At 41.1% G+C, this 20,264-nt stretch overlaps 1 protein-coding gene across 4 annotated transcripts in view; it reads right to left on the reverse strand.

Annotated features, from left to right (window-relative positions):
• Positions 1–20,264, reverse strand: part of LOC132774005 (phosphoglucomutase-1) — an 89,420-nt gene that overhangs the window by 31,951 nt on the left and 37,205 nt on the right. For 2 of the 4 annotated variants that reach the window (XM_060773656.2, XM_067467853.1), the window contains exon 14: positions 18,920–20,229. The exons of 1 other annotated variant lie outside the window; for it this stretch is intronic. In XM_060773656.2, coding sequence (XP_060629639.2) covers positions 20,155–20,229 — 75 coding nt within the window. In that variant the 3' untranslated portion in view covers positions 18,920–20,154. Of the gene's footprint in view, positions 1–8,294; positions 8,665–18,919; positions 20,230–20,264 lie in introns of those variants that run through there. One more of the 4 variants, XM_060773657.2, reaches the window with a different exon arrangement.

Raw genomic sequence — 20,264 nt, forward strand, 5'->3', positions numbered from 1 at the left:
AACTATCCAAAACACTTGCACTTTGCAACTTCCATTTATAAACAAGAGGTCTGAACTTATATATCAAATCCTGAGTCCACTGTCCTCTGTTTTCTTTCACAGTCTGATTAATAGTAGAGCTTCATTTTTCAAGGGACTGTATGTGGTTTGGGAAAACGTTAGAATTAAGTTTCTTAAAGCCACCATTTATACCCCCACTATCACTATTTATACCCTACTATCACAGCCACCACAGATATGCACAAAAGGACTATATGACCACGAAACATTTTAATACTTCACAACCTAATGAGCAACACAGGGAATTTTAAATGCTATCTGTCTGCTGCATAGATCAAGAACAGAAAGCAAGTCTTGTAAAAATATGTTAAAAATTCTAGGAAGTGATATGCTACAACAGAACACAGTTATGCACACTGATGTACACTTGGTCTCTTTAGATTCAAATCCCGGCTCAGACATGAATCTCAATGTACCTTGTCAGGTCTCTGAAAATGTAATATACTAAATAGACCTATGTATAATTGATTTTTTTTAGACAAAAATCCCCTTCCAAAAAAAATGGGTCATGTTTTTCATGGGTTAGTGTTGGAAGGTTGTGAGAAGAGGCTGAGGTAAGAATTGCCCCCTATGAACTTTCAGACAAGAAAATAAAACCAAATCAGTTTGTTTTCAATGACTTAAATTAGAGAGTACTTCCTAGGAATAATCCTCACTAGGAATAACCTCCATTACACATAGTGAGATTTACATCTAGGGAAAGATGCATAGGAACACACGAGGATGCGGAACAATGGCTTCAAACTACAGGAAACGAAATTCCACCTGAACATTAGGAAGAACTTCCTAACTGTGAGCACTGTTCAGCAGTGGAACTCTCTGCCCTGGAGTGTGGTGGAGGCTCCTTCTTTGGAGGCTTTCAAACAGAGGTTGGATGGACATCTGTCAGGGGTGTCTTGAATGTGATTTTCATGCTTCTTGGCAGGGGGTTGGACTGGATGGCACACGAAGTCTCTTCCAACTCTATGGTCCTATGATTCTACTTGTTTTGCATAACCTCATCAGTCCATCTTAAAATGTTATAGAAAAGTCATTTTGACCCGGAAGGTCATCTTTCCCTGAGCCACTTTGTTTTTAAATTCTAGCTATTCTAACAATATCTGCTTAGACAAACGATAGGAGAGTTCATACGGCCTACAATATTATCTTCAAACCAGTCACAATAAAAGTCTTAAAATAATTTGGAGCATTTCAATTTATAGTGCTTCCAGTTTTAAACTTCTTGACTATTTCATATAGTGATTTGATAAGTAGCAAATATAGAGATATCATACTTTTTAGAAAACAAATAAAAGTGTTTAACAAGTCACAATTAAAGTACTAACTACTTTCACTTAATGAGCCATCAAAATATACACAACGCTGGGTTGCTGTGAGTTTTCTGGGCTGTATGGCCATGTTCCAGAAGCATTTCAGAATGCTTCTGGAACATGACCATACAGCCTGGAAAACTCACAGCAACCCAGTGATTCCAGCCATGAAAGCCTTCGACATACAGAATGTTATCAATGTAATCTTCCCTGTATATGGTCAGAAACAAGTCTCATTAGTTTCTTCACAGGAAAAGCATGCACTGGATTACAGCTCAAATGGTAGTGAACACACATGCAGTGAAGAAAGAATATATTAAGGGTTTGTTTGTTTGTTTTTTTGCTACACTAGAGGTATAACATCTCAGAAGTAGTTATAATAAGTAGGTTCTTGTGGGTTTTTTCAGGCTATATGGCCATGTTCTAGAGGCATTTTTCCTGACGTTTCGCCTGCATCTATGGCAAGCATCCTCAGAGGTCACTACCTCTGAGGATGCTTGCCATAGATGCAGGCGAAACGTCAGGAAAAATGCCTCTAGATCATGGCTCTATAGCCCGAAAAAACCCACAATAACCTAGTGATTCCAGCCATGAAAGCCTGCGACAATACAGTAGTTATAATGTTTGAGGGCTGAACAGCGGCTGAACTTTTACACCTTATGCTATCACATATTTTCTATTACCTTTCATTGAAATTACATACTTTGCAATATGTTAATTATGATTGGTTTTAATGAAGACAACCTCTGTGGTGATTTTTCACCATGCCTAAAACCAGAGAAGGAAAATGTTTCACAGTGATAGAAGCACTGGGATTTCTAAAGTGATTTCTAAAGTGCAGAGTTCAAACCCCTCCATAAGTTAAGTCAGTGGTTCTTAACATGTGGGTCCCCAGGTGTTTTGGCCTACAACTCCCAGAAATCCCAGCCAATTTACCAGCTGTCAGGATTTCTGGGAGTTGAAGGCCAAAACATCTGGGGACCCACAGGTTGAGAACCACTGAGTTAAGTGATTCATCATTAGCAAAGAAGTTCTAAAATCTTTGTAATTTGGAAACATGTTTGATCCATTCTACACAGAGGTGGTGTACAGGGATGAAACAATACTAATAGTGGTATAATTGTCTAGTGTGCAAGGGCTCCAAATAGAAAGCATGGGAATGTTTTAGAAATTCATAAAGTCATAAAGAAATTCATAAGACTCTAGGTGAGTCTGCAGAACTTGCACACAGAACTTGACAAATGTCAGTCACCAGATATATGCCTATGTCTCACTAAATGTGAGCATTTTGCTTAAGAGAATGCCATTTGAAGAAAAGTAGATAATGTTAAATCTGATGCATTTTTCTGAGAGGTTGAAGTAAATGTAATAAGAATCCTGGGAGACAGGGCCTTCTCAGTAACGGCCCCTCGTCTGTGGAATTCCCTCTCCAACAAAATTAGATCACCCTTTCTCTCATGACCTTCAGGAAAAAAAACTTAAGACATGACTTTGGGACCAAGCTTTTTGTCAAATAATTGAAGCAATGCATTAAGTGGCCATGAATCAATGTGATTGACAAATGGAATGGCCCTGGATTATGTTTTGGATGACGTGATTTTAATTGAAGTTTTAGTAATTCATGTTTTAATTGTTAGGTTTTAATTGTAATTGTTTGTTTGATACATGCATGTATGACATCAAATACACCTTTATTGCTTATGCAGTAGGGAAATATTCAGTTGTGTGTGTGTGTGAAGGATTCTCTTTTTTACATTTTTGCTTTATGTTTATAGAGATCCATCCCTTCTCGAGCTATGCATAACTGAAAACTTAAGATACATTTATTTGCTCATCATTTACTATGTTAATTATTTTCTGTTAGTCAACAGGAATTCTCTGTATCCCAGAGTAGTTATAAACCTAACAATCCTTGAATGGGAAATTAAAACGCTCAGTCAGTGTAGACTAAGTCTGCACAATTTGTGAGCCATCAGTTTGGACATAGGCAACTTGCTACATATGCTACTCTATCAGTGACTCACACATCAGTTTGGCTGGAAAATCCAAAATATTAAATACTTGGAGGCTATAACCATAGCTTTGAAAAGTCACTTTGTTACAAGTTGTACTCCAAAGGAGGAATTTCCCCAAGTTTTTGCTACAATACATAGTAAACTGTCTGTCTGTCTGTCTGTCTGTCTATTTGTGGCAGCACCATGAATTTCATTGGGTTTTCTTGGGCAAGTAACACTCAGACATAATTTTGACAAACACTTCCTTTGAAATGCAAGAGTATTGTAAATTGAGTATCCCTTATCTGAAATGCCTGGGTTCTAAAGAGGCTGATATTTTCGATATTTTCAAATTTATTTTGGAATATATTGTTGAAGGCTTTCACAGCCAAAATCACTAGGTTGTTGTAAGTTTTTTGGTCTGTATGGCCATGTTCCAGAAGCAGTCTCTCCTGATGTTTCTCCTGCATCTATGGCAGGCATCCTCAGAGGTTGTGAGGTCTGTTGGAAACGAGGAAATTGGAGTTTATATATCCGTAGGTAGAATGTCCGGGGTGGGAGAAAGAACTCTTGTCTGTCGGAGGTAGGTATGAATATTTCAACTGCCCACGTTGATTAACACTGAATGGCCTAGTAATTTCAAAGTGTGGCTTCTTACTGTATGGGGGAATCCTTTGTTGAGAGGTGATTAGGTGTCATTATTTCTTGTCCGGAGTTCCCCTGTTTTTGAGTGTTGTTCTTTATTTATTTTAGAGTTTTTAATACTGGTAGCCAGATTGTGTTCATTTTCATGGCTTCTTCCTTTCTGTTGAAAGGAAGGTATTTTGCAATACTTTAATAAGCACTTTTGGACTCTCGCTTGCTGAGGTGTTCCTGCAAGTTTTTCCAAATCAGACAGGATATTTTAGGTATGTTTAAGGTATTTAGGCTGCTAATGCAGAGTGTCTACAAGTTAATATTTTTTAGAGATAAGAGTAAGAAAGTCAGGTACTAAGATATTTCCAGCTTCTGCTCCTCCTTTTGAAAGACTTCAGAAACTCTGTTCACTGTCACTTCCCAGGAGTAGAACATTCCATCCAGTTCTTGTCCCATTAATCCTTGCATAAGATACATGCCTGAAGGATAGTTACTTTGAATGAATGCTAATTGCTATTTGAATTGCTGGCAGGCATGATGCCAGGAATCGTTACTGAGGAAGCCACTAGTTTTTATAACTGTGCCAACAGTCCTAGCAATGAAGTTGGCAAAGAAATTGTTTTAAAAGAGGTGGGGAGGGGGAAGCATGAGGTGAGTTCATAGAAACATGAGATTTGAACTTTTAGCTATCAAGAGTGACTTAACTGCAGGGGTTTTTTTGCAAAGTAGAGGGCTGTGCAAATGGTTGCAATGCAACAAATAGGCACAGAGGTTAGTAGGAAGGCTTTCTGATTTCAAAAGAGGTATTTGAAATAAAGGCAACTTCTCAAAGTTACCAAAAAGAAATAGACTATTTGTAATTGAGAGTAACCTTTGGATGGAGACTCAAAGTAGGAGAAACCATATCTCTAATGCCTGAAAGGTTAACTTAAATGTCAAAGATTCACAGTGAGCAAAGAAGAGTGCTATCACAACACAGATGGTAACGAATCTGTGTGTAAAAATAATCCATTTGCTTAATCCGCACCACAATCCCAACAAGCACCCTAACTTCACAAGCACTAAGGGAGCTCAGGATTGTCTTTTACTTTGAATGCATCCTTTATGAGCATCTTTGTTGTTATGTATGCCTTCAATTCCACTCTGACTTATGGTGACCCTATCCTAAAAGTTCCTCGGAAGGACTGACTAGAGCAGTGTTTCTCAACCTTCCTAATGCCATGACCCCTTAAAACAGTTCCTCATGTTGTGGTGACCCCCGACCATAAAATTATATTTGTTGCTACTTCATAACTGTAATTTTGTTACTCTTTGTTATTGTAATGCAAATATCCAATATCAAGGATGTATTTTCATTCACTGGACCAAATTTGGCATTCACTGGACCAAATATCCGATGCGCCCAAATTTGAATGCTAGGGTTGGGTTTGGGGATTGATTTTGTCATTTGGGAGTTGTAGTTGCTGAGATTTATAGTTCAACTACAATCAACAAGCACTATGAATTCCACCAATAATGGAATTGGACCAAACTTGGCACATAGAACCCCCATGACTAACAGAAAATACTGGAAGGGTTTGGTGGGCACTGACCTTGAGTTTTGGAGTTGTAGTTCACCTACATCCAGAGAGCACTGTGAACTCAAACAATGATGGATCCGGACCAAACTTGGTACAAATACTCAACATACCCAAATGTGAACACTGGTGAAGGTTGAGGAAAATAGATTTGACATTTGTGAGTTTTAGTTGCTGGGATTTATAGTTCACCTACAATCAAAGAGCATTCTGAACCCCACCAGCGATAGAATTGGGCCAAACTTCCCACACAGAACTGCCATGACCAACAGAATACTGTGTTTTCTGATGTTCTTTGGTGACCCCTCTGACACCCCATCATGACCCCCAAGGATCCCGATCTCCAGATTAAGAAATGCTGGACTGGACAACATCAAATTAGAAATTACAATTTCAAAAGTTAGATGCACATTCATCCCCTTCCTAGGACCTACAAATACAAGATTAAAGATTTCATTTTTATTGCTCTTTTGGTCCAGTACCAAAAGTGTCAACAGAAAGGTTAGTTACACAACCCAGGGAGCGAATGTGGCATAGTAGTTTGAGTGTTCAACCATGCTGTAGAATTCATTCAGTTGAACACTTTAGCTGCCATGGGTCAATGCTATAAAATCCTGGGAGTTGAAGTTTGGTGAGGCCCCTGGACTCTTGGGCAGAGAAAATTAAAGTTGTTCCTCAGTTTTTTTAAACAACCCCCATGATGCCATACTATTGAGCTATAGTTGTTACAGTTGTATCAAATTGTATTAAATGTAGAGTGTAGGAAGCATTCTAAGACTCTGGAGAACAGCGCTAGAATCATCACTAAGCCATGGATACCCGCTGGGTGACCTTTGGCAAAATCTCATATTCTTGGCCCCATAAAACCCCTTTAAGGTTGCCATAAATCTTTAGTGCCTTGAAGACACACAACATTAACAAGCAACAAGACTCCACGATTTATTTCCTTGGCTTTCAACAGAACCCCTTCAAACTCTGCCATAATAAGAGTGAAGGTTACAAAGAAAGAAAATTAGTTAAAATTAAGAGTGCGCCTACACTGTGGATTTCATGCAGTGGTTTGCTCTTGATAGTATAGAGCAGGAGTCCACAAACTTTTTAAACAGAGGGCCAGGTCACAGTCCCTCAAACTGTTGGAGGGCCAGATTATAATTTGGAAAAAAAAAAGAATGAATTCCTATGCACACTGAACATATCCTACTCGCAGTGCAAAAAAAACACTTAAAAACAGTACAAGAATTAAAATGAAGAACAATTTTAACAAATATAAACTTATTAGCATTTCAATGGGAAACTGTGGGCCTGCTTTTGAGATAGGATTGTTGTTATTGTGTGCTTTCAAGTCATTTCGGACTTAGGTTGACCCTGAGCGAGGGCTGGGCCTTAGTTTGAGGATCCCTGGCATAGAGTCATGGAATTCAAGTGGTGCCAAACTGGATTAATTTTACAATGTAGATCAGTGCTGCACCCCTTTAATACAGTTCCTCATGTTGTGGTGACCCCCACCATAACATTGTTTTAGTTGCTACTTCATAACTGTAATTTTGCTACTCTTATGAATCGTAATGTAGATATCTGATATGCACAATGTATTTTGATTCACTGGATGAAACTTGGCGCAAATACCCAATACACCCAAATCTGAATACTGGTTGTGTTTAGGGGGATTGATTTTGTTATTTGGGAATTGCAGTTGCTGGGATTTATAGTTCATGTAAATCAAAGAGCATTCTGAACTCCACCAATAATAGCATTGAACCAAACTTGACACACAGAACTCCCAGACCAACAGAAAATACTGGAAGGGTTTTGGTGGGCCCTGACCTTGAGTTTTGGAGTTGTAGTTCACCTACATCTAGAGAGCACTGTGGACTCAAACAATGATGGATCTGGACCAAACTTGGTACAAATCCTCAATATGCCCAAATGTGAACATTGGTGGAGTTTGGAGAAAATAGACCTTGACATTTGGGAGTTGTGGTTACTGGGATTTATAGTTCACCTACAATCAAAGAGCATTTGATCCCCACAAACGACAGAATTGGGCCAAAATTACCACACAGAATCCCCATGACCAACAGAAAATACTGTTTTCTGATGGTCTTCGGTGACCCATCTGACACTGCCTTGCAACCTCCAAGTTGAAAACTGCTGATGTAGATGCACCCTGAGTCAATTAAATATCCCTTCAGCAGCCAACCTGGGCATTTCCAGAGGTTATGGGTGACCACAGGAGTTGGCCAAGTTTCTGGTTTGTAGGCCAACAAAATGACCAGCAAGGGAGGCCCCTGGCTTCAAGAGTGACACCATTTCCTTTTGCCCAGCAGACACGTGTCAAACATGTTTGTGTGCATGGAAAGGGAGTTGGGGAGGGATAGAAGGGAAGCAAAGAGTGACTCTGCTATGGAACTGATTGCAATTTGACACCACTGTTAACTGCCATGGCTCATGCGAGTTGCAGCCTTGCAAAGCCTTTCTCTGCCTCCCCAAAGGACAGCTCCCGGGGTTGCATAGCTTGGGATCAAGCTGCCTTCACTCTACACCAGACCAGGGCAAACTTGGGCCCTCCAGGTGCTTTGGACTTCAACTCCCACCATTCCTAAGTGCCTGTCGGCTGTTAGGAATGGTGGGAGTTGAAGTCCAAAGCACCTGGAGGGCCCAAGTTTGCCCTGGCCTGCTCTCCCCAGTGTGGATGGAGGAAAGGGCTTGCTGCTCACCCCGTTGGCGGCGGCGATGCGGATGATGAGCTGGATGGCCTCCTTCATGTAAAACCTGCCGTCTCCGCCGACCACCACGGTGGCCTCCTGCCTCTGGCCCGGCTCGATGACGGAGAGAATGCTCTGGATGAAATTCTCGGCGTAGTTGGCGCTGCCCTGGAAGACCTTGACCCGCTTGCGGAGCCCGCTGGTGCCGGGCTTCTGGTCCGGGTAGGCTTGCGTCTTCACGGTCACGATCTTCACCATGGTTGCTGGACGGAGGGAGCTGGCCTGCCTGCCTGCCTGCCTGGCCAAAGGGAAACTCGCCTACTTCTCCTCCTGCTGCTGCTGCTGCTGCTTCCTCCTTCGCCGCCTCTCGTGGCAGCCCCTTGGGCCGGGCTTCGGCTCCGAGCCGCCTTCTCTTCTTCTTAAAGGCGCAGAGGCCCTTTAAGAAGGGGCTGAAGGGGCATCTACAGCAGCAGGCATGGGCAAACTCTCTAACTTGGCGGGCCGGGAGAGAGGGGTTTCTCCCTAAGTCTCCTTCCTGCCCTTTCCTCCCTTTTCCTCTTCTCTCTTGGAGGCAGAAAGTGAAGACGGAAAACGTGTGGATCCCAAACGGGTTATTTATTTATTTGAAACTTTTCTATCCCGATCTTCTCTACCTCCATTGAGGGACTCAGACCGGTTCACAGCAAAGATTCAATGCTAATAATACAATCTAAAACAGGGGTCCACAAACGTTTTAAACAGAGGGCCAGGTCACAGTCCCTCAAACTGTTGGAGAGCAGGATTATAATTTGAAGGAAAAAAAAAACATGAATGAATTTCTATGCACATAGCACATATTTTATTTTTAGTGTAAAAAAACACTTTAAAACAATACAATAATTAAAATGAGGAACAATGTTAACAAATATAAATTTATTAGTATTACAATGGGAAGTGTGGGCCTGCATTTGGCTGATGAGATAGGATTGTTGTTGTTGTTGTGTGCTTTCAAGTCGTTTCAGACTTAGGTTGACCCTGAGCGAGGGCCGGGTAAATGACCTTGGAGGGCTGCATCCGGCCCCCGGGTCTTAGTTTGAGGACCCCTTATCTAAAACATCATACAACAGCAAAAGATTAAAATACATATAGAATACAATACATATAAATCAAACAGCCAAGATAATATCATGTCCAACTCAGTCTATATATGTGGTCCATAACTTTTGTCTGTAGCCACTCTCAGCCATTATTCTGGGAATGCTTTGTTCCATAGCCAGGATTTCACTAGCCTCCTGAAGGTCAGGAGGGAGAGGGCAGATCTGATTTCAATCTGGAGAGTTCCGTAGCCAAGGGGCCAACAAGGAAAAGGCCCTGTCTCTCGTTCCCACCAGATGTGATTGTGAAAGTGGCGGGACCAAAAGCAGGGCCCCACCAGAAGATCTTAACAGCCTCAATGGTTCATAGGGGAGAATACGTTCAGACAGGTAAACCGGGCAGAACCGTATAGGGTTTTGTAAGTTAAAACCAGCACTTTTAATTGTGCTCGGAAACTGATTGGCAGCCAGTGGAGCTGGCGCAAGAAAAGTTGTGCACTCCCTGTACCCCACTCCCATCAGTAACCTCGTTGCCAAGCATTGGACTAATTGCAGCTTCTGGGCAGTCTTCAGAGGCAACCCCACATAGAGAGCGTTGGCCTTGGTCAGGTTGAGATGGTGGGCAGGAGAGGAAAAGTGTATCCAGAGACCTCACAACCTCTGAGGATGCCTGCCACAGATACAGGCGAAACGTCAGGAGAGAATGCTTCTAGAATATGGCCATACAGCCTGAAAAACCTACAACAGCCCACTGTCTCAATTAAGATCCCGTATTGCCTACTCCTGATACAGAATTCTAGAGCTGGAAAAGACCCCCCCCCCCTCCCAAGGGCCATCTAGTCCAACCTCCTGCCATGCAAGAAGACACAATCAAACCACTCCCAATAGACAGGCTCTGAGGGAAAGGTTCTGGAGAAGGAGACTCCACACTCCAAGGCAGCTTATGCCACTCTCCAGGAAGTTGTTCCTAATCTTTTCAGTCGAAACTCTTTCCCTGCCATTTGAACCCATTGCGCTCCCTTGTGGCCTGGTCTCTAGAGCAGCAGAAAGCCAGTTTTCCCCCTCCCTCCCTCCTCCTCCTCCTCCTCCTCCTCCTCCTCAATGGGACATCCTTTGAAATCTTGAAACATGGTTCTCATGTTCCCTCCCTACCTTCTGTTTTCCTCCCAGCTCCCCAGGAGGAAAGGAAAAAGAGAAGGAAGAGAAGGATAGATGGAAGGAAGGGTGGAAGGGAATAGAGGGAGGGAAGGGAGAAGGAAGGAAAAGCAAAAGGATGGAGAAAGGCAGAGAGGGAAGAAGGGAGGAAAGGAAGGAAGGAAGGACTAAAGGGTGGAAGAGAAGGATGGAAGGAGAAAGAGGGAGGGAAGGGAGGGAGGTAATGAGGAAGGAATGAGAGAAGGAAGGAAAGACAAGGGAAGGAGGAAGGAACGAGAGATGGAAGGATGAAAGGGAGGAAGGGAAGAATGGAAGCAGAAAGAGGGAGAGAGGGGAGGGAGGAAAGGGAAGGAAGGATGGATGAGTGGAAGTGAAGGAAGGAGGGAAGGAGAAAGAGGGAGGTAAGGAAGGGAAGGATGGAAGGAAAGAGAGAAGGAAGAAAAGGATGGTGAGAGAGTGAAAGTCTGAGAAAAGGGTCCAGAGGGCCACATCTGTTTTGGACGTCAACTCTCACCATTCCTAACAGCTAGTAAGTTGTCAGGGAGTTGAAGTTCAAAACACCTGGAAGGCCCAAGTTTGCTTATGCCTGATCTAAAATGACCTTAACAGTTTAGAGAGCTGGGCCAAAACGAACAAAAATGAAACACGCCTGGCTTGATAACAGTACATGTGAAAGGGATCTCAAAGTCTTAGTAGGCCACAAGCTGAACATGAGTCAACAGTGTGCCGTGGCAAACTAGAAAAGCTAATAGCTGTCCTCTGCAGAAATAAACCGCTAAAACAAGCCAGTGGAGTTCTAGGCTGCATCAATAGGAGTGTAGTGTCTACTCTAGTCATATTCCAACTCTATTCTGCTCAGTTCAGGCCTCACCTGGAATAACACTGTGTCAGAGAAGGATAAACAACCAAGTGGCATGCAGCCATGCTTCTTGCTAGAAGTTGCAGAATTAAAAGGAGTTGCCACTATGAAGTTCCTGGACCCCATTCACACTACAAAATTATAGCACTAATATCCCACTTTAACATTGAATAATAAAATCATAGAGTTGGAGGAGACCTCGTGGGCCATCCAGTCCAACCCCCTGCCAAGTTGCAGGAAAATTGCATTCAAAGCACCCCTGACAGATGACCATCCAGCCTCTGTTTAAAGGCGTCTAAAGAAGGAGCCGCTGCCACACTCCAGGGCAGAGAGTTTCACATCCATGGTTCAGTTCCAAGGAATCCCAAGGCTTTAAGGAGAGGCATTTAGAATTGCAGGTATAGCACTCTGGTGCCAAACTACAAACCCCAGAATTCCATAGGATGGAACCATGGAACTCAAAGTAGAGTCACTGCACTGTAAATGTGTAGTGTGAATGAGTTCCAAGTGGAACTCTCCCTTTTCCAGCAGGGGAATAAGAGGGAGAAATGGCTGTTTATTGTTTGATTATTTACTCTCCACACCAGTTGGATGAATTCAAACAGTGCTAATGTCACATGTAGTCAAGTTCAGAAAAGATCCCCTTTATTTAAGTTGTGTTTATACTTAAGAGTATATGCATATATAAGATAGTATTGTTGCTGTTGACATTGGAGAGGTACATATCAAGGCATGTTTCAACAGGCTTAAGCTGTACTCTGTTCAACACAGGCACACTTAAATTGCAGCCTTCATCAAAGTCAGTAAATGCATTAATTTAATTTAATTCTGTGCAAATGTTAGATAAGTGTGTTCTGCTGTATTGTATGGTTCTTCGTTATATTAAAAAAAGCATATGAGGCTTTAAATATACTTTTTTAATATAACAAAAAGCATATTTAAAGCATATTTAAAGGCTGGCTGTATTCAGATAAATATTCAGTTTTCTAATACACCCAAGGCCAGATCTCCCATCAGGCAGTGAAGTAAGCCTGCCTCAGGGGAAAGAATAGAAAAGGGCAAATTGTGGGCTCCCCTTACCAGAAAGCCATTAATGCCATGAGAGTGGATGTGAGTGTGTTCTCCATAAAAAGCTGCTGATTGCTTCCATTGTTTCTGCTGATCTCACCCTTCAAATGACTACATTTTAACAGTTATGGCTACTTCCCATGGAATCCTGTCATTTGCTAAGGGACCACATAATTATAAATTATTATTTTTCTGGATTTACCAATCTGAAAGCAAACCTGTCACAGTTTCCTCAACAAGATTTGTTCAGTTGCCATTGTCTTCCTCTAAGCCTGAGAGAGTATGACTGAGAGTCTGAGGCTGAGAGAGTATGACTGAGGGGGCATGATGGCGCAGTGGGTTAAACCGTTGAGCTAGTGAACTTGCTGGCCTGAAGGTTTGCAGTTTGAATCCATGGGACAAAGTGAGCTCCCGCTGTTAGCCCCAGCTTCTGCCAACCTAGCAGTTTGAAAACATGCAAATGGAGTAGATTAATAGGTACCACCTCAGCAGGAAGATAAACAGGTGCTCCATGAAATCATGCTGGCCACATGACCAGGAGGTGTCTATAGACAACACAGGCTCCTTGGCTTGGAAATGGAGATGAGCACCTCCCCTAGGGTCAGAGATGGGCACCACCTCCAGAGCTGGAGATGAAAGGGGAAGCCTTTGCCTTTTTTGTGTATTTGTGTTTCATTGTATCAAGATATTGAATGTTTGCCCGTGTCTGTATATATACTGGAACCCACTCTGAGTCCCCTCAGGGAGATAGGGTGGAATATAAATAAAGTGTTGTTGTTGTTGTTGTTGTTGTTGTTGTTGTTGTTGTTGTGACTTGTCCAAGGTTACCCAGTGGCATCCTAGACCAACAGTCAAACAATTATACCACTTTTGCTTTCAATGTTCTAACACAGTTATAGCACTATGTCTCACTTTAATTCTGCCTAGATACCCTAAAGGCATCAAATTCCATCTGATTCTGGAAACTAAGCAGGTAGACCACCAACAAATACCAGGTGCTGTGGCCTATATTTCAAAGGAAAGACCTGGCAAACCACCTCTGAGTATTTGTTGCCCAAGAAAAGCCTATCAAATGCATGAGCTGAGTTGCCATAACCTTTGGTGGTCTCCTATCAGGGCTGATTTTTCTTTGGCCCCTTCCCCACAGCTGAATAAAATCCCACATTGTCTGTTTTGAACTGGAATATGTGGCAGTGTGAAGCAGATATTGTGGGATTTTCTGCCTTGCTATTCTGGGTTATATGGCTGTGTGGAAAGGTCCTAAATTTGCTAAATCAGGCAGGATTTCTACTACTGGTCCAGAGTACTGTAAAATTAATTTCAAAACATTAAGACATACACTCCTTATCATGAGCTAAAAGCTGCAAAACCATAGCATTTCACCCCAGAGAGCAGAAGTTTTACCCCAAGGCAATTATTGCTTACTGCTTTCTAGCCAATATTTCTATTCTGGTATCAACTTTTGAAAATCTGGTAGCAGTACTTCCAAAACCTGCAAAACATGTTTCTCCGACTACTAGATAATGGGACAAAAGAACTGTGTATTCAAACTATAAGCAATGATAGTTTGCCTTACTGCTTTCAACCACCTTACCAACTATTGTCTGTTCAGAAACATAGCGCCAGAAGAATTAATCTGATGCCCAAGTGTGGTTTGCTTAGTCATGTAAGGTGTGCCATCTTAGTTCTATCTAAAACCAACACAAATAATTCTACTCATACTCATACCACTCAGTAAGTGAACCCTACTAAGGAATAGCAACCCTATAAACAGGAGTGTGGGATAAATTCAAGTACCAACAATTCCTGTATTTTGAATGTGAACCTAAAGAACTAGACAGTGGTAATATATTAATCATTAAGTCAGGTAGTAAACTATCATGGATAAAGTCCAAGATTTTATTTGTCTACTGCCTTGAGTTTTGGATTGCAGAGCCAAAACGGAGCCCCTGATCTGTACCCTCTTTACTGTTAACAAATACGTATGGTCACACATAGATATATACAATACAGGTTCTGCTAGAGAAGCAGTTTGTTTGCTTGTGATGTGTATAGTGTTTGAACTATGACACAATCCACTGAGTCAACCTGTATATTATTTATGTTAACTCAAATTTCGAATTCTTCTCAACTGTTAGTCCTGTGTCAGAAACTTTGCTGTGACAGAAATCTATTACAAGTCATGCTGATTACACTATATAAATTATTGTTATTTCTTATCATTAATAATTTATTTTTCTTAAATTGCAAAAAGAGAAAGATTGGGGGTTTTTTTAAAAAAAAATGTTTAAAATACTTCAAGATTCCGTGTACTAGAGCCAGGTTCATGGTTCAACAGAGGTGAGCAGGGGCAGGTATTAGGTGTGCCATAATTGAGGGTGCATTGTTCCCTGAGGAACCCTCTTTCTACCCAAAAGAAGTAATGCATACCTGTGTGTGCATGGTGGATAACACTGTGAGGAGGGCGTGAATTTGGTTTCCCGCCAAGGACAGAGGTCAGAGATTGTTGTGTGTAGCAATAGGTGAAAACACACCGAATGTGATGAGGCACAGCCAGAGACTATTTAAGGTCTTCATACACAGTAGTTGGATCTTTACTTTGTGGCCTATTCTCCTACTTCTAGAGCAGACAGTTTTGGCTGGTCACTTCAGGACTGGGTAGGAATTTTCTTCCCTTTAACTGTTGTTTGTTTGTTTTGCCTATCCTCCCATCTGCAGGACTTTGATGTTATGGCTAAGTGTGGTGCCTGTAAATAGGCTGCTACTGGCAGATAACGGTGGAAGAAGACATGGTTTTGTATACCTTAATACCCTGTTGATGGAAGATAGACTTTTGGAACTATCTCTTTAGATCCTGGGACCTAGTGAGTAGGGAAGAAGTCTATCTTTGACCTGGTTGTTTGCTCTCTCTTGTAGAGTCCAGGGACATTGGTGGGGGTGTCCTGGGTTTGCCTTCCAGTAAATGGCTGACTGGGAAAATTGTTGGATTGTCCTCAGGGCTTAAGTGTTTCACTGAGGAGATAATCTACCCTCGACAACTGTTTTCAGCTGGGCCTACATAAGGTTGCCCCTCTGCCTTGTTCCTTTCTAGGTTTGACACAAATTAAATAAATTAGGTCAAATAAAGTGGCTCTTATTTAACCCCTCTTTCTGTGTCTGGTCCAATAGTTTTTTGAGCTTACAGGAGTTCTGAGAGTTCTTGTCAAATAATAAAGCTTGCCAAAATTAAAATTTAAAAACCTTAGAAAAGGGTTGCCAGAAGCTGAAAGGCACATAAAAACAAAATAGGTGGGGCCTGACCTGTGTCAAGACCATGGCACACAAGTGGATAAGGTTTAAACTTCTCCTCCTAACTATTTTTTCTTCTGGATTTAACTGCCTTTTTAGCCAGAGGCTAAACAGAAAAAGAATTCCAACAGTCACCAATCTTGGTAAATGCAGAATTGTAGGGAGAGGGTAAACTTTCTCCACTTGTGCGTGAGGGTTCCAGTTTGTGGACTCATTGTCCAAGTATGGATGGCCTTCCAAGTTCTTGTAAGATGCCTATGCATTAGGTTTTTTAATGTGTGGAGATCGGTGCACAGTGGATCAACCTACAGAGTGAGGGTCCCAGCCAGTGACATAGTTAACATGATGACAGTGGCTTCTTAATCTGTTGCAGCCTTCTTCCACCTTCACAGTTGCTGTAACGTGTATCATGTTATCTTCTGCTGCATCCGCTGTTGAGGTCTTTGGATTGTGCTCGGTCTGGAACCTCCCCCCCCCCTCCTCGGGAGTGCATAACTGGTGGTTATGCCCACAGGTTCATTGGAACACGCAAGCCCCCTCACCACGACAAGGTGACAATCCATTGAGGAAGGGCCACACAGGCTTAAGAATAAAACCAAGCAGAGAGACTAACCTAGACCTGATCTACTTAATATATTGGGTTGTTTGATCCTGAGTGGAAATCTGAACTGCTCTGATCTGGCACTATTTCCTATATTAGTAAAATGTACGAAGAGTTTATAGTTTCAGAAATGGTTGAAATAGTTTGGGTATTGAATTAGGGCAAGTTTTTGTTCTCCTGCAGGTATCCCAGTTTGTCCGTCCTCCTAAGCATCAGCAATCAGAGAGAAGAGCATGCTTTCTAAACCCAGAGATGCTATAGTTGTTCCACTCTGCCTAACATCTGTGTCATGGAATCCCAAGCATTCTCTATTCTATGTTATTGAGTTTGCACAAGGCTTTCCTGCCTTGAGATGCTTGTAATAGTGGATGCATCCAACTGCTGTTATACAGCTTTTGTTGTTGTTCTGTTACTTCAAGTAATTTCTGACTTACACCGACCCTAAGTCAACCTTATTATGGGGTTTTCTGGGGTTGAAAATATGTGGCTTGCCCAAGGCCACCCAGTAATTGAAAATAAAGTGCATAATATGATAGGTACATTGTGTTGACCAATTTACTCTTTGTTACAAAGGTAATCCTTGGACCAACATCCTGGTCTAAATCTAGAGCAGTTTCTCAACTAGGGTATTCTCGAATCCTTGGAATCTGCAAGTAGTTGGTGAGAGATTGTGACTGAAAGAAATTTCCCTCTCGTTTTGAGATGTATGTTTTATATGCAAGGGCTTTCTGAAACCTGCAAATTATTTAAAGAATTCCCCTATAGTTTTTTAAAAAGTCAAGATTAGCGATCTAATATTCTTTTTCTATTCTATTACATTCTGTCTCAAAGTCTACATCCAGGAAAACTGATGCACAGTGATGTAAGGTTCAATAGCAGAAGACTACAATACAACCCTTTTATTCCCAGAGAATATGTTCCTGAACTTATCATGGACGCAGGAAACCCTGTTGAAATGAATAACTTTTACTGGATACCTCTCTAAGATTTTCCTACGTCCTTCATGACCACTCTGTGGTAACATTTGGAGAAAGCATGCCATAGGACTGCCAAGATTTAGAACATTTCTAGAGAACGTATTTTACTGGGCGCAGGGAAGTGAAACATGAGTTGTACTGTACATCTGTGTTGATTTTTAATTTGTATATTCTAATAACTTGTAATAAATTTTGAGTCAAATCCAACTAGCAGATACTGAAATTATTTTCCATTTCATAGTTAAGCCTTTAAGAAAGAACTTGGAGGAGAATTTGGGAGTCCATCATTTAAGGGAAATGACTCCTAATTGCCTATTGCCTACAAGGGATGACAGGCCATCTTAGAAGATGAGGACTCTGAAAAAGGCAATTGAGACCCAAAGGCAATTGAGGCAGAAGCCTGTGCATTTCTGTGTATGCTCCTAGCTATGAACTCTGAAGGTTGACTTTCAGCTCTCAAGTGTGCCGAGTGAGTGATTGGCCTAACTGAGGGAAGTAGGCAAGAGCTCAAGAAAAAAAAATTGCCACACTCATTCCTATATAAAGGTTCATGATCAAAAGTCAGAGAAAGTTGCAGAATCTAAAGTTATGTAGGTCTCATGGAATCATGGGAGTTCCGGTTTTATAAAATCTTTAGTGTTCTCTGCCAAAGAGTGCTGGTGCCTCAGCAAACGACAGCTCCCAATATTATTTGCTTGGAATCTGACCTGAGTCCCCTTGGGGAGATAGGGTGGAATATAAAATAAAGTTGTTATTATTATTCAACAGCATTGAGCCAGGACTGTTAAAGTGGTGTCAAACTGCATTATTCTGCAGTGTAGATGCACCTGAATATTTGAAAGGGCAGCTATGACTTCAGGAAGATTCTCAAATGTAAAAAAAATATGTAAGTACCGAAGTCACAATAATCCATGCCATCATTTTTTCCAGTTTCCATCTGTTGTTCCGAAAGCTAGAAAGAGATGAAAGCTGACAGAAAGCGAAATCTTATGATTTGTTTTGAGTACAGTGACTGGTTAATAATGAAGCCAAAATGTGTAGCAATTGGATATCTGCATTTACAGAAGTGATCAGATAGAGGTAACTAAAATATTGTATATTTGTAAACACAAATATGTACAAAGTGGTTTAGAAAAAATATAAACAAAAGCAAACTATAACTGTAATACAAAATAACATTGCAATTATTTAAAACTAAGGCAGAGTAAAATTCAGATAAAAACAATCTTGTGAAAATGCCATGGGAGTAACGGTATCTTCTCTACTGCTTAAAAAGAGAGTAGTGATACACCTAGGTATAACATTCTGGTGCCCCTGCTGCCCCTAATTCGAAGTGCCACATCTGCCTTTACTAAATCATGAACATCTGGCAGAAAGATACAAAGCAAATATTTTAGATAAGCTCAAATGGGAGAAGGCTATTTTGTAAGTACTCTTGCTGCTGGGAGTTTAGGTTGTGTGAAAGGGTAAAAACAAAGTGTTAAATAGGTTTAATATTAACTGTGTGTTTGTATGGAGACAGAGATACACATGAGTACATATACACATATACCAAAAACATGTACCAGTAGGAACTTTTTCAGCCAGACTTACACAGACAGACTCTGCACTAATACTGTATTAAGCATGGTTTTAATTTTAGAACTGACATTTGCTTGCCTGGCATCCTGTTACAGTAGAAGAAGTCCAAGTACAAGACTGGCTGCAAGATAAATATAGCTTTTAAGACTTCTTGCACTTTCTTAGACAAGGTCATATAAATCTGATATCTCATTTAAATTATAAGCAGTAGTACCATTCTTTAAACTAATATATTTAAATGAATTAGTAAAATGCCCAATGTACAAAGTGCCCTCATAGCGGCAGATTAAAAGTGGATTAGTTTTTCATTTGCATTTTATTTTGCAGCAATAATATTTTGCATTGCAAATTGAAACATTCAAACCACATGTTCATGTTACAGTTTTTAAATGCCAAAGATTTCTCTAAAGAATTCTGGCAATTACAGTTTGAGATTTTTTCCACATCAATGTGTCTTAAGCTTTCTTTGAGAGATAAAAGGTTAGGTAGGTAAAGGTAAAGGTTTTCTCCTGACATTAAGTCTAATCATGTCTGACTCTGGGGGGTGGTGCTCATCTCCATTTCTAAGCCGTAGAGCCGGCATTGTTCATAGACACCTCCAAGGTCATGCGGCCAGCATGACTGCAAGGAGCACTGTTACCTTCCCGCCCGGAGCAGTACCTATTGAGTTACTCACATTTGCATGTTTTCAAACTGCTATGTTGGCAGAAGCTGAGGCTGACAGCGGAAGCTCATACCGCTCCCCAGATTCGAATCTGCAACCTTTCGGTCAACAAGCTCACCGGCTCAGTTGACTGAGTCTCTCATTTGGTATCAGCAATGGATTGAGGTTTTGGGTTTTAGCCTGCCACTTTTGGACTCTCACTTGCTGAGGTTCCTGCAAGTATTTCAGTTGGCATATGACAATGGTGGAATGAATTCTCCATTTTTACTGTTCTATACAAACGTTTCTGCAAACAAGCAAAATTAACAATGCTCTGTTTTTAAGCCTTTAACTGCCCCTGTTTGAATGTCCAGGATAAAAAGCTTTAAACCTACTTGTGTATACAAAGCTGTCCATAAATGGAAAAAAGTAAGAACAAGCAGTTATTTTATGCTGTCAAAAATTTGAAGGTAATGAGAATCATAACTATTATGAGGATATTCGAAATATGGAAGAGTGTTTCTGTTTTAAAAATGATGAGATAACTCAAACCATCCTCACATTGGAGAGCAGAAGCTGAAGCTTTCTTCATGAATCAGGAGAATGCCAGTTTCTAACCATAATAACTTAAGTCAGGGCAGAATAAATACAACTGTATATCCATTCTTCTTTATCATTCAGTGGCATTATGTGCTGACAAACCTGCATATAAAATATAGAAAAGAGAAAATAGCCAT

This window comes from Anolis sagrei, chromosome 4 (genome assembly GCF_037176765.1).
Source record: "Anolis sagrei isolate rAnoSag1 chromosome 4, rAnoSag1.mat, whole genome shotgun sequence".
Lineage (NCBI taxonomy): Eukaryota > Metazoa > Chordata > Lepidosauria > Squamata > Dactyloidae > Anolis > Anolis sagrei.